This window comes from Carcharodon carcharias, chromosome 7, assembly GCF_017639515.1.
Source record: "Carcharodon carcharias isolate sCarCar2 chromosome 7, sCarCar2.pri, whole genome shotgun sequence".
Taxonomy (NCBI): Eukaryota; Metazoa; Chordata; class Chondrichthyes; order Lamniformes; family Lamnidae; genus Carcharodon; species Carcharodon carcharias.
Window position 1 is genome coordinate 109,059,338 of NC_054473.1, and position 15,042 is coordinate 109,074,379.

Genomic DNA, 15,042 nt, shown 5'->3' on the forward strand with positions numbered 1-15,042 from the left:
CACAGCAAACTTTTACAAAAATGGCTGGAGGCTTCTTCAAGGCTGTTTCACACATACCTGTTAGATCTTACATGCCGCATCAAAGTAGTCTTTCATTCTTCTTTATATATGTTTTTCTCTCTTTAATCTGTAAAGTCCATTGTTCCATATGTCTTTACAAATTTACTTTTCTCCATAATATAAAAATTTTATGTTGCCAATATGAGCTCTTTCCTTTTGGGAAAAATAAAACGCACTGCTTGGCCTTGCATATCTTGCCAGTTGTAAACATCCTACCATCTCCTTGAAATCTAAACAACTTCTTCAGTTAGCTAAAAATGCAAATTTCCATCACACCCTGTATGCTAAGATCTCATCCATGTTTACTCATTAACATTTCAAATGCCTTTTATCCCTAACTTTTGATAATTTCAAGCTTGCAGTCTAGCTGACTCCAATTCAATTAAATCACACACACAATCATTCATACTCACCCCTATAAACCTACTTTACAATAAATCACAATATAATGAAAAATATGTTATAGTTTGGTGACATTGGGAAGCTGCTCAGTTGCAGGCAGCTCAACATTACCTTGCCAGCAGCACCCATGTCCCAAGAATGAATTTTTAAAAAAATCTGACCTTATTTCCATGTTTTGGCCCACTGACCAGAAATAATGGAATCGCCAGTGTGTTAATAACTCCAATTGACCAGGCAGAGCAGGCTTGCTTGGGTAATTGATTGCTTTTCTGAAAAATATAATTTAAAAGTTTTTCATAGTGATTCTTTTAAAGCAGTACACAATTAAAGTGAATTGGACACAGCATTATTTTTCTGTCTAGCAGCATCTAAGGACATATCAACGAAAACCACATTATTATTTTACTGCAAAGGATGCATGGAGGCAATAATCTAACCAATCCACTGTTTTTTCAGGTTGTCATTGGAAAGATACTGAGCAATTTTGCAGGCTTCAGATGTGCAATAATTATCACATGATACTGTAGGAATTTTTGAACTGGCGTTTCTGTAATCGCATGCTAGTTCTGCTCTGATGTAGTTCAATCTGTATGGCGTTAAGGGTGTATATAAATCACGAGTAGATTTTAGCTGACTTGGATAACTCCTACCCGATTCTAATCCATAGTACTGTCATTCACTCCTGTTGTGTTTTGCTCAGGAAATTTACTTGAACATGGTGTAACATGCTACTCGGTTATCCAGTTGTACTCGGCATGCTAAAAATAGCTAGTTCTGTCAAATTTCACCAGACAGCAACACACTTAAGAAATCTAATCACTCTTCTGAGGAAGATTAAGTGAGTTCTGTTTAGACTGTTGAATGCAAAATAGCTTATGATTGAAGAATTTGCAAAAAGTTATTTTTATCTTCACCTTTGTTTGCACACAGTTTTCACTAGAGCTACTTGGTATCCCATGATGGTGCTCATGTGTAAAAATTAATTAAAATAACACGTAACTCACTCTAGATCGGGGAAGAAAATCTTGATTTGTATTGTGCCTATTATCTCAAATGTACCGAAGTGCAATGATTTACTCTAAAATGTAGTTACTGTCATGAGTGAACATGGCAACCATTTTATACTTAGCCAAGACACACAGCAGTTAAGACAGAGTGATGAGTAGTTAATCTGTGAAAATTGATCAATACTGGATCAGGAAACTGGACTTGTGGTAAGGAGGTTGCTGGTAATGAAGGACTGTGCTCACACCTATGTTTGACATTGTGCCAGTTTGCAGCAAGAGTTGTATTGTGCAGGTTCACCTAATTAATTGGCATAGTTCAGATCTAGTGAAACATATTCTGATTGGTTGTTTTGCGAGAAATTCACGCAAGCAAACCACAATATCAGTCGTACTTTTGGAGAAGCTTGGGGCAGAGATTAGGTGGCACGGATAAAGGGGAGAAAAGTAGGCCGGCCAGCCATCTTATGCAGACTAACATTGGAGCTTTTGTGTTTTGTTTTCCCTCTTGACAAATGAGTTGGTTTTCAGGGAAATTTAGGGAAGGATTGATATGTTTGTGTCAGAGACATTTTGTGCAGTGCTGTCATTAGGCTCAATTAAACATTTTGGTAACATTACGCTAGCAACAAAATTTCACTAAACCAATGCACGTATTATGATGTGATGGGTTTCTTTACTCTTAATTCACTACCCTAAACTGCTCCCACCTCTGCCGACACCTGCTATTGCCAAGTAATCCGGCTGATTCTCAATGTTAATGGGAATGAGCAATAAGAAACATTTTATTTATTCATTCATGGGGTATGGGCATTGCTGACAATATGCTTGATAGGTTTAGAAAAAAGCAGTATTACTTAAACGGAGAATGACTGCAGAATTATGAGGTGCAAAGTGTTCTAGGTGTTCTTGTGCTTGAGTCACAAAGTTAGTATGCAGCTACAGCAATCAAGAAGGCTAATGGATGCTATCCTTTATTACGAGAGGAATTGAACATAAGTAAGGATGTTATGCTTCAGCTATACAGGGCATTGATGAGACTGCATCTTGATTATTGTGCAGTTTTTGTCTCCTTATTTAAGAAAGAATGTAAATGTATTGGAGGCAGTTCAGAGGTGGTTTACTAGATTGCTACCTGGAATGAGCAGATTGTCTTAGGAGGATAGATTGGACAGGCTGAGTTTGTTTCCACTGGAGTTTAGAAGAGTGATGGGTTACTTGATTGAAGTATATAAGATTCTGAATGGCCTTGATAAGGTGGTCATGGAAAGGATGTTTCCTCTTGTGGGTGAGTCCAGAACTAGGGGGCACTGTTTTAAAATTAGGGGTCACCCTTTTAGAACTGAGATGAAGATAAATTTTTTCTGAAGGTTGTGAGACTTTGGAACTGTCTCAGAAGGCGGTGTCTTAGAATATTTTTTTAAGGCAGAGGAAGATAGATTCCTGTTGGGCAAGGGAATCAAAGATTACCGGGGGTAGATGGGAATGAGGAACTCAAAACGCAAACAGTTCAGCTATGATCTTATTGAATGGCGCACCAGGCTCGATGGCCTACTCCTCCTATTTCGTATGTTCATATGTTCTTCAGCCTCTAAAAGAGGCACCTGACAGCAAATATCAGAGCTATCTTAGAAACTTAATAGGACAGTGAGACCAGGACAGTTCTTGCGGCTACAGCAGTACACGAGAGTTCAGATTCAGGATTATGAAGTATGAGCTTAGAACTGACATGGAAATATTTAATTGCAGAATGTGATCTGTGGTTGGAGCAGGTGGGTAGGAAGTGTGGTTGAGGTAAGACACTAGGCTCATTTAAAAGTGGGTAGATCTGTAGTGAGAAGATTGTGGGGGCAATATTCTTGATAAATGAACTAAGTTTCATTTAAACCTGGTGCGTTTGTTGGATCAAACTCGGCACAGTTAAAAAGCAAGAAAGACTTGCATTTATATAGTGCCTTTCACAACCTCAGGTTATCCCAAGGCACATTACAGCAAAAGAAATACCTTGAAGTGTACTTGTAATTTAGGGAATATGGCAGCCAAGTTGTGCACAGCAAGTTCCTACAAACAGCAACATAATAATGACTAGATAACCTGTTGCTTTTGTGATGTTGATTGAGGGATAAATATTTGCCAGGACACGGCACTCTCTGCTGCTTTTAGAAGTAATGCAGTGGAACCTTTTGCATCCACCTGAGAGGGTAGAAAGGGCCTTGATGTAACATCACATTCATAGATGGCTCCTCCCTCTGACAGTGCAGCACTACTCCAGTACTGTTGTGAGTGTAAGCCTGACCTGTGTTCAAATCCTGGAGTGGGACATCTAGGCTACCAACTAAGCAACAGCTGAGATATAGGTTGACCATGTAGGTTCTGTACTCAAAAACTCATACTTACACTCTTCAGTGAACTGACGTTGAATTGGAAGATGGAATGGTGGAATCTAAAGAAACAAATATTGTTCCTGGCCTAAAATTAGAATGGGAACACTTACGTGATATGGATTTCAAACCTGTGCTTGCTGACCTGGGAACTCATTCTCAAATTTGTTTTATTTTTGACATGTCTTATAATTTACTTAAAATTAGTAGAAATTATTTACTTAAAATTAGTAGAAATTATACCGTCAGGTCAGTTAAATGTGGGTTTTAAAATTTGAAACCATATTTCTATCCCTGGAATTTCAGCATCCGTAGATGATGTGTGGTTTAAGAGGACTGTAAAGTGATACAGTGAATTATCCCAGTGAATTATATAGATGTGTGTGGATTTGGTGCAGCTGCCTGTTTTATCATGTCACTGTGCGAATAGATGCCAGATGGTGACTTACAGCTGTTCTAATTACTTCGGTATTTTATGTCATGTCTATTGTGCGATCTTTAAATAGCTAGTTTTAGCATTCAAGTCTCAATATGAGAATTGATTGCTTTTTTTTCTCTGCACCCAGCTTAGACTGCAAGCATCTTTCCAAAGCAGCTCTAGTAACTTGGCACAGATTTTCTGCAGTAGATTTTTTTTTTTGTTTTCCATTTCTTAGTATTGGAAAATGGGAGATTAATTGAGAACTTTTAAACATCCTGATGATCCAGTTGTACTAGGAAGTACTAAGTTCTATTCCTTGTTTATGCTGAGTTTGATATAATCTGAAAATGTCACATTCCATATATAAGATGATGACCGTCACTTCTCATGACCCCTCCACTGTTTCTCATTTGTTACGGTATTTGTCCAGCATCCAACTTTGGATAAGCAGAAATTTTCTCCATTTAAATACTGGGAAGATTGAAACCATTGTCTTTTCCAGCCCCCTCCCTAAGACTGAACCAGACTGTAATGGTAGCTTATTTAACTCATGAGCGAAGCTTTTGATTCCTTATTCTCTCCATCACCAAGACCATCTATTTCCACTTCTATAACATTGCCTGTTTCTCCCCCTGCCCATCTGATGCTGAAATCCTTATCTGCAGCTTTCTAACCTCCAGACTCATTTATTCCAATGCTCTCCTGTCCAGCTTCCCACCTACCAAAGGCCATAAACTAAAGTTCACCCATATGCTGGCCATATCCTAACTTGTGCCAATTCCTGGTCACCAATTGCCCTGTGCTTGCTGACCTCCAATCTAGCAGCAGTGCAATTTTAAAATTTTCATTCATGGCTCCAGTCCTTGCATGGGCTTTCCCCTCTCTATCTCCAATTCTTCCAAGTCTACAACCCTCCATAATCTCAGTTCTTCCAATTCTGCCCTCTTGCCCTTTTCCAATTTCCTTTGCTGTAGTGGTGTCGGTGCCTTCAACTGCTGAGGCCATAAGCACTTGAATTCCCTTTCTACACACTGTCTTCTACTTATCTCCTCCTTTGACTTGCTCCTTAAAACTTAATTCATACAAAACCTTTGGATACCTGCCCGAATTCCTGTTTGAGGCTCAATGTCAAATTTTGTCTGGTAAAGCTTTTATGAAGCACCATGGAACATTTTACTATGTTAAAGGCTCTATATATGCAGGCCATGTTGAGTTAGCTGTCCTAACTGAGGACTGTGGTTTTATTGTTTATCCACCCTGAGTTATGGATAACAAATGCCAGAGTGCTTCTATTTGATCACTATCCAGTCACCATTGCTGGAAAATGCATGTGCCAGGTGAGGGTTTGATTTGTCTTGGCCGCAATGGTACAGAGTTAAATAGATGACTTCAGAGCTTGTGAAACCATACCATAGTAAGAAACAACACTTTGAGCAGCAGGTGGTAAATTGCCTTTTTGGAGAGGTATAGATTAAGAGGTTACATATATAATAGTTCTGCTTGTGGACAAAGCAATTAAATTAGCAGTGTCTAGTCCGTTTAGCTTATTCTCTGTTCACAGCCCACAAATAAAGTGAAACTGCCAAAATAGAGAAGGGACCTGAGTGGTAATGTAAATTGCTGAGTGGTGACTGAACATAAAAACCTATAGTTTGTAAACAAACCACAAATACAACAGTGCCATTAATAAAAAGATACTGACTGCACACTGCAAAAGTTTCGGGTTTTCCTGCATATCTCCAGCATGTACATCCAGGCAAAATGGTTGAACACAATGCTGGAGACAAGAGTGGTGTAAATATGGATATCTGCAAAGCTATTATTAGAAGCTTTAAGGGGAAGTATTTGCTTGTGATGACCCAGCACTTTCAGTGCCAGCCTTAGCTTTTGTTGATGCCAGGTAGTGTTCTTCTGCATAATAGGTCCTAGTAAATAATGTGTGGGTTTTTGGAGTTTCTGCTATGGTGCCAGTCTGACCCTGCTCCCTTTGACCTGTTACTTTACCACAATGAAGATGTCATCAGTTTGACTTCATTCCTAGCTGAATTTAGTATTTTTATTCAACAGAGACCAGGGTCTGGAACTTTGAACACTGTTTACCAGCTAACTTGGTTAAAATTATTACAAGTATTGCTTTAGATGTAAAGTTTAAATGCAAACTGACAGAAGTGCACCTCCAGGTGGCCCATTGATGTGGGTGCAGTGAGATCTATGGTCCTTGTCACACTTTCTCTTCGCCAAAAGAGGTGTGCGAAGGACTGCACTCAGGATATTTGCACTGACCAGAAACTAATTGACAATCCTAAAAACTTAGTGTTGCGGGTGGAAAGTTGAAATGGGATAGATGACTTTGCCACAGCCTGTAATAAAACCGAAATAGCACAATACAGCTTAAAAGGACTGATAAATATAATTATGACCGTTTGAACTTTTCTTTCACTTTTGCGCTTTCTTTTTGTGATCTGGTAGTTTTTAAAGTGCTAATAGTGATTTTGCTTCTTTAATTACACATTCCAGGACAGAACTAAATGTATTGCCCTTTTTTAAAATGGTGAAATATCTCTGACAAAGCCTGCTATTATTACTGGATTTGTGAAGTCTTTTGTGGATGCCTCATGATTAGTTGAGAAAGCAGAGAAAATAACTTATGGGAGCATTTGTCCACCCACTGTTTTTAACTTCAAAATTTTGATTTGTTACATTTCAGGCAAGGTATCTCCAGACAGGAACCCTTGTTCATAACTGGAGCTTCTCAGAAGTGGGGCTCAGTTCTTTATAAAAACCCAGCTATCGAAATCTGGTTGTTTTGTCAGCTTTGACTTCACTGCAAATCTAATCATGTCCTGAAACAATTGTATTGAGAGGAAAAAGTGAACATTGGAAATCTGAGCTAGAAAAATGCTCAACAGTTTGTTGAGAATATGAAATTCTGGGTGGGGTCCATCATGAAATAATAAGCATTTGAAAGCTTCCCAAACCTACCTGTGGATCGCCTCAATCATTAATAGTCTCAACATTAAAAGTAAAATGTTTGACATTGATTCTGAAAGCTTCCAAGTCTTTTAGGTTATTTGGAGCCTTTCAGTGATGTGATTTAGGCAAATAGGTAATGAGAACTGTGAATTATTCATGCTAAATTAATAATTATGGAAACTGCTTTTTATATGGGGGCTCCAGAGTTTTGGAAGATGAAATTTTGAACTCCTTCCCTTTCACCACTGGATTCAAAATAGGGTTGTATCTAGCTTCCACCTTGTTTAGAACTTTGTTTCTTCTATACTTAAGCCTTCAAACTTCAGAATGTTGGATAAAAGAAAGAGAAAGGCTTGCATTTGTATGGCATCTTTCATGAACTCAGGCCACCTCAAAATGCTTGATAACCAATGAAATAATTTGTGTAGTCACTGTTGTAATGTAGGAAACAGTATAGAGGAGTGAATGTTCTCTTCATTAATTCTAAACCCAGTGAGATGAAGCATGTGAAGAACTTAACAGCCTTCCAGAGACTTAACATTGAGTTTAACAACTTCAGACCATGAATGCTGTTCACCATCTTTACCCTTTTTAAATCCAATTTTTAAAAACTTCCATTTATTTTTTTAGATCCTTCTTCCCTAGCCGTACTGCACCAAAAAAAACACAGGGCCACCTGTCACTTGTTCTGTTATCTGCTAATTTACCTTTATGCCATTATCATCACTTCTTTAGTCTTTATCACTACCATTAACACTCTTTGTCCTGTGTCCATGACATCTTTATCAAATCTCTCCTGAGTTCCCACCTATCCCTGACCTTCTATTTTGCTCCACCTGCTCCATTCCCTCTTAAACAGTATAAAACCCATCACATTTCTGCTTTTCTTTAGCTCTGCAAAAGTCATACAAACTTAATGTTAACTCTTGTCTCTCTCCACAGATGCTGCCAGGCCTGCTGAGTTTTTCCAGCATTTTCTGTTTTTATCTCTGAAGAGCTTGTTTGGGATCTCTTGCTGGCTATGCCTTTGCTCAGATAGGAGAGGGTCTCTAAGTCAGCATGAATCATTTCTTGCAAGCAATTTGGCCTCTCATTCAGTCTAAAGACAAGTTATGCAAGCTTGCCCCAGAGAAACCTCACGTGCCAGCTAATAATATTGGTACATGCTGTCTGCTGTGGATAGGTTCACCTATGTCATGTGATGCCTTCCTCATTGATGTGAACTGCAGATTGTTTAAAGCCAGCAGTGCTTTGGAAGGCTCTTTTTGAAGTTATGGGATAAAAAGGGCATTAAGCTAGAAACAAAAGTTAAGATCAAAGGGTGATAATTATAATATTCCTATCTACTGTACAATCGTTAGACCATTTACAGTTGTCAAACTGTCATTTGCATGTAGATTGCCTCAAAGTTCATGAAAATTCAATGGTGGGACAAAATTTCAACATTAAGACCCTTAGAAGAGTAAATTTGCCGGGTGTAGAGGCAGTAATAATAGACCCAGTGAAGATGGGCTGGTCACCAGTCTGAAAGCCTGATGTTAGACTACTCAAGTAGGTATCCTACAGTGAGATGAAGCATGCTAAACGCTCTTGTCAGCTCAGAACATATAAAGATTAGTTTTTAAGCAGCCTTAACAAGATGTGGCATCTCAATTGATGTTTCTGGTGAGAAAAAGTGGCAAAAGATGATTCACAATGGCATTACAAAGCTTGAAGCCAGTCATGTCTAACGAGTGGAAGAATAGAGAGTCCAAAGAAAATTAAGAAAAATAATCAACCCTGTAGTCAATCTGATAACCAATATCAGATCTCTTGAGTATTTCCAGCCATTTCTGTTTTTAACTTTTGTTTCTTCCCTTTTTGCAGGTTTTGGTTTTACTCTTTTTTTCCTCTCTTGGATTGCAGCTATTCATTCTGCCTTTTGCACTTTTGTTTCTTGTCTCATTAGCACACCCCTTTGCCCCATACCACCAAATCTTTTGTCACTTATTCTCTCCTGTCTTCCACCTTATCACAGACCTTCCCTGTTTTTCTTTGCCCCCACCCATCTGTTGTTGAAATTCTCATTCATGCCTTTGTTACTTCTAGACTTGACTATTCCAAAACACTCCTGGCTAGCCTCCCACATTCTGCCCTCTGCAAACTTGAAGTCATACAAAACTCTGCCCATGTGTGAACACTCAGCAAGTCCTGTTCACTTGACTCCCCTGTGATTGCAACAGCTCCTGGTCAAGCAGCATCGTGGTTTAAAAATTTTCATCTTTGTTTCAAATTCTCGCTTTCTCTTGCACACGCTCTCTCTCTCATCTACTCCAGCCTCTCAACCATCTGTGATAACGGAGCTCATTTAATCATGGCCCCTTGATCAACTGCATGCCTTCAGTTGCCTTGGCCTTAAATTCTAGAATTCCTTCCCTACACCTGTTCACCTCTGTACCTCACTTTCCTCCTGTAAAATACTCTTTTAAGATCTACTACTTTGACCAAATTTTTGGTCATCTGACCCAATGCCTCATTATGTGACTCATTGTCATACTTTTCTGTTCTGTAATGCTCCTGTGAAGCACCTTGGAATAGGTGGTTATGTTAAAGGCACTGTATAAATAACATTTGGCAATTCCACTGAAATAGCTTATGGGTAAGGAGGACTATGTTTAACCTGAAGCAGATTAGTTTTCAGTGCTACTCTACTTAGCGACATTTGAGGGTTGAGTTGAGCTGCACAATCTTGGAAGAACCATCGGGCAAATGCCGTTTCTGCTCTTAATTTAAAACAAGACCAATAAGACTTGGCAGCATACAGTTAATGGAACAGAGAAAAGTAGTAGTCTTGTGGTAGCTAACCTTTGATGCTAGAGAATCTAAATGGCTTTACTTCAGAAGAAGTCAGACTTATATTTCTCTCCTTTCACTTCTACCTGGAGTGAAACATGCTGTTCATTACATTGGAAAAGATGTACTTCAGCTACCTGTGTTTGTGAATAAAATCAGGACCTTTATTTGTTTTGTTTTCAGAATCCAAACCTGAATTTTAAGGAAGTGACTTATGAACTGGATCACCCAGGGTTCATCCTTCGTGATAGCAAAGGTCTGCAAATAGCAGTGTATGGAATCCAGAAGGGAATGGGGATTGAAGTCTTTCCTGTCGACCTCATCTACAGGCCTTGGAAACATGCAGAAGGACAGGTATGGTCACAAATAGAGCAGATAGAATTCAGTGGTGGGTATTTTTTAAAAAAATGAAATTATTAATGCACTTTTGCTTGAATTCTCAGCCAGATGATGAGCTTTGCGATTCAATGTTACATGCAACCTTTTTAGGTTCTTGATGAGAATTGCACAAATGTGACCAAGACAGTAATTTCTGTTATCCCATAGTAACTTCTTTATTATGAAGGGTGAAAGTGGGGGAAGATGATGGTTTTGTTCTATAAATGTGGTGCTGAGGTTGTAGTGTGGGCTTTCATATATGCAGTCATTACCTCATTGGTTCTACATAGAGTATACAGCAAAGAAACAGCCAGTGCCCATGCCAACTTTTAAGCTCCCCGTGGCCTTCCTCATGTGTTTATCTAACCTCTGTGCTATTTGAATCAACTATTGCTTGTAGTATTAGGTTGCACATTCTTACTGCTTTGTGCTTAAAAAAAAGTCTCTTGAATTCCCTATTGGATTTATTAGTGAGTGTCTTATATTTAAGATCTCTACTTTTGGACTCATCCACAAGTGGAACATTTTTCCTTTGTCAAACCCTTTCATTATACAGTAGAAACATAGAATAGTACAGCACTATAGGAGGCCATTCAGCCCATTGAGTCTGTGCTGGTTTGTTTGAAGAGCAATCCTGTTAGTGTCTCATGTTGCTTTTTCCCTTTTTTTTCTCTGCTTGTTTTCTTGCTGCCAAGGATCTTGCAGCTAAGGATTTAAACTTATAAGGAGCAACATTTAAATGAAGTTTATTGTCTTTTTCTTTGAGATTTATTGTATTGAATTTGGATGGGAAAGTCTGTTTAGTTGATCAGGGTACATGAATGGCTGTTATTGGCAGACCTTATGAAAACTGAAACATGCTTGTGAACTTGTAATTGGGATGGGTCAGAAATTACAAGATTCAGTGTTGGCTGGGCATGCAGTGGAAAGTTGGTGGTGAGCCTAAATTTTAATCTGATTGTGGCCTGCTAAATATCCTTTTTTGATGCCAAGTTCAGATTTAAATCTAATTCTCATTTTTAAGGTGTTCTGTTTTGTGACTGGTTTAAAGCTCTGGTTAAAAACTTCATAAAGATGAAAAACTTTTGTTGCGCACCCATGCAAGTTTTAATTGTCAATCTAACAGTTCACTTACATAATTTTACTCATATGAGTTGATTCATTTCTATTTAAATTTATGCTGTTCATCCACAGGAAGAACAATTAAATTTGCTCACTGAGTATTTATGTCAGCAGAGCCGTCAGGGCAGGAGCAAAGAAAATTGAAGGGATTGAAAAGTAATGTGTATGGTTGTGCAGTGAGAGAATTTCAAAGGGCCATTTTAGTCACAAATTTCAAAAAAGCAAATATTTGTTTTCAGTGCTGACCAATTCTGCATTTCATTTTTGTTGAAGTTATTTTTTTGAACAGTTCAATATATCTTTAGAAAATCAACTGGGAAATTAGATTTATTTCACTTCATTCAGTCAATTTGGAAATCTGATAAGTTGGCTTTAAAGTACAAGTGCATCAGAAGTGCAGTCTCCAGATTTGTCTGGTTGAAGAAGCAGCTTTGTACCTTCTACCTTCCACACAGGTTATTTTTAATTGTGCTCTCAGTGGTGGTGTACAAAGTTCTGATACTTGTTCAGAGGGTGAGCCATCACCCTTCTGTGTCTCCACTTGGTTGGCCGCATATGGCAGAGGATGACATTCTTAAATACTTGATTGAAGTGCAAGTGTTGGTAAGGCTCTAAGGGTTACTCATTTCTAAATTCTAGTTGTAGATTTTTTACATTGAGAGGCAAGATCTGTGATGTAGGGCATCAATGTTGAAAATGGTAAAAGGTGTTGAGTATGTTGGAAAATTTGGTGTTTAGATTTTCTCAAGGGTAGATTTTTATGGAGGATGAGGAGATGGTAGAAACCATCAGGCAACCTGATGGACTGTATAACTGTGATCATGTAACCTTCCTGTCATATTTGTTGCTGTGTGTATGGGGAAAGTGGGGAGGGAGGAGCAGGTGTTCATAGTTTGAAGTAGAATATTTATTGAGAAGGGATGAACATTGAAACCTGTAATGCTTTAGAGCAGTTCTTACTTCCACAAGTAAAAAGTACAGCACACAATGTGAATGTCATGTATGAAAACAGTCATCTAAACCTTATTGGTTCATGCAGTATTCAAGCTTTGTTTAAAAACTTAGTGAGGTGAGCTTCGTTTGGCAGGGGTTTCCTTAGAAATGCTAACCTGGTCTGGTTTTTGTTTCCTAGCTCTCCTTTATTCAGCATTCATTAATGAACCCAGATATCTTCTGTTTTGCTGACTACCCATGTCATACTGTGGTGACAGATATCTTGAAAGCCCCTCCAGAGGATGATAACCGAGAAATTGCCACGTGGTATGTATGTACTTCTGCAAGTTGTGGGCCCACAAAAGAGATGCTGCATAGGACTATAAAAGTGCTTAGTACTTGTTATAGAAGTGGGAGATCATTTAAAAAGGACAAATCTGACCTCAAGGGGGTGGGACATTCAATAAAATTGTGCCCTGCAACAATTTTGGAGTAGACATGATGTTGCAGCAAAGTTGATTGCTTGGCTTTATTTAGTGTTTGAACTTCCCTGCTGACACTGTGGTAGAGTTTGGAAAAGTAGAATTGGTTGAGTTCAAATTGCAATATTCCCCTTTGCTGTTTGATCCGGTCAGCTTTAATTTAATTGAGGAAAATATTGGATCTATGCATTCCAACTGCCCATTTTGGCATGAATCAAAATAGATTTGTTTCAAATAAAAAATCTTTGATTCTTGGACATTGAATACGAAAATATGCAAGTCATACAAAATTCGTAGAAGGCATTGCTGAGACTATTTGGAATGTTGCTTGTATTTGTGGACACCTGGTTATTGAAAGGGTGTTCAAGCCATGGGAAAAAGGGTACAGGGAACATTTGCTAGAATGAGATTTTGGTTTCAAAGGTTTAAAAATTGGGGCTTTTTGCTCTGGCACTGGAAGGGTTGAGGGGCAATGTTATGGAGATTTCCAAATGAGAACTTTTGAGGGGATAAATACTAAACAGTTGCTTGCTGAAAGGATCATGACCAGAAGAATGAAAATTAGAAATTTTTTTTGGTGGGGCCAAGGTTATGAGAATATGGAGTGCTTTACTATAAGTGTCAATTGAGACAGAATTTATAAAGGAAATTGGACAATTATTTGACCAAGGAAGATATATTTAAAAAAAGGTGTTCGAAAGGGCAGGGAAATGACTTTATGGGCAGCTTTCGTTGAAGAGCTGGTATCAGCACAGGAGCTATGTTGTAATTTCTGTGATTTTATGGTGCTGATTAGAACAAATGGGGCCACGAGTCTGCCTGGGGGTATTCATTCATTATTCAATAACAATAGTTTTGTTAACCTATTTAAAAGTGAAGTTGGTATTGAAGCTAATTCTGGAGTTTAGTGTGTTCACATACTGTTTCTAGGGTGTTCCACAGTGAGTATACTCTGGGAGGGTGCTGCACTTATTAATGCTTTTACTTTTAAGCTCCATTTGCTTCCAGAGTTCTTAAGTGGCAGTCAAATAAGGTTGGTTCAAAGGGAGGAGAAACAACAGGCTATTGAACCCAGGTATTGAGATTTCAAGTTGCTGTTGCTGATGTTTTTATAAGTTTCTGTGGAAGTATAATTGTGAAAATATTTTCTGCCCCCATTTTAATTATACAGGGTATGAAGGTCCTTATCCTTTAGAAAAACATTGCACAACACCAATGATCAGGAAGCTTCACTGTTACTTATACATTTACTAAAGTGATAAAACCTACAGTTTACTTTCTAAATTCTGGAATAGCTTCAGTTGCATACTCTGTACTTGCTGGATGGGCTGCAGGTGTGCAAAAAGAATCTTGAATCTCTGACTTCTCAGTGTTTGTGTGGAGCGCGTGTGTGCATTTGATGCCAGAAAAGGATTTGGTGTTTGAAGCACACTTGAGAGACAACTTTTGAGCCTGAATGTGGTGCTGATCTGTACATTTCATATTGCCTACTGCTAACTCGATACTTTATTCCCTTGATGCAGGAAAAGCCTGGACCTCATTGAGACCTTACTGCGTCTTTCAGAGCTGGGACAGTATGAGCAGGTCAAACAGCTCTTCAACTTCCCCATCAAGCACTGCCCAGACATGCTGGTACTGGCCTTACTGCAGATCAACCCGACCTGGCACACGCTGCGCCATGAGCTCATTTCCACACTGATGCCAATTTTCCTGGGCAATCATCCGAATTCTGCCATTATCTTGCACTATGCATGGCATGGACAGGTAAGCTGAAATGGGGGTTTTTAGAAAAAGCAATAGTTTAGTGCCTAATTTTAAGAACAAAGCATCATTGTAACTCCTGATGAAATGCTAATCTTCTATGAAGCACATGCTAACTTGCGCTAAATTCATTGACTGCAGTGGTTTGCAGTCATTCCCTATGACTGTCAGAGTTAACTATACTAATTTTGTAAATAATATATTGTGCAGATAGCCAAATAGACAACATATTCAAACAGTTTGAAGCATTATACAGTGGTGAGAACTGAGGTCGGATGGTACTCAGGGGCACT

At 38.6% G+C, this 15,042-nt stretch overlaps 1 protein-coding gene across 8 annotated transcripts in view; it reads left to right on the forward strand.

Annotated features, from left to right (window-relative positions):
* The window catches only part of cnot1 (CCR4-NOT transcription complex, subunit 1), a 195,582-nt gene that overhangs the window by 66,474 nt on the left and 114,066 nt on the right, over window positions 1-15,042 (forward strand). For all 8 annotated transcript variants that reach the window (XM_041190966.1, XM_041190967.1, XM_041190972.1 and 5 more), the window contains 3 exons: window positions 10,257-10,427; window positions 12,706-12,833; window positions 14,512-14,752. In XM_041190966.1, the coding sequence (XP_041046900.1) occupies window positions 10,257-10,427; window positions 12,706-12,833; window positions 14,512-14,752 (540 nt within the window). The remainder of the gene's footprint in view (window positions 1-10,256; window positions 10,428-12,705; window positions 12,834-14,511; window positions 14,753-15,042) is intronic.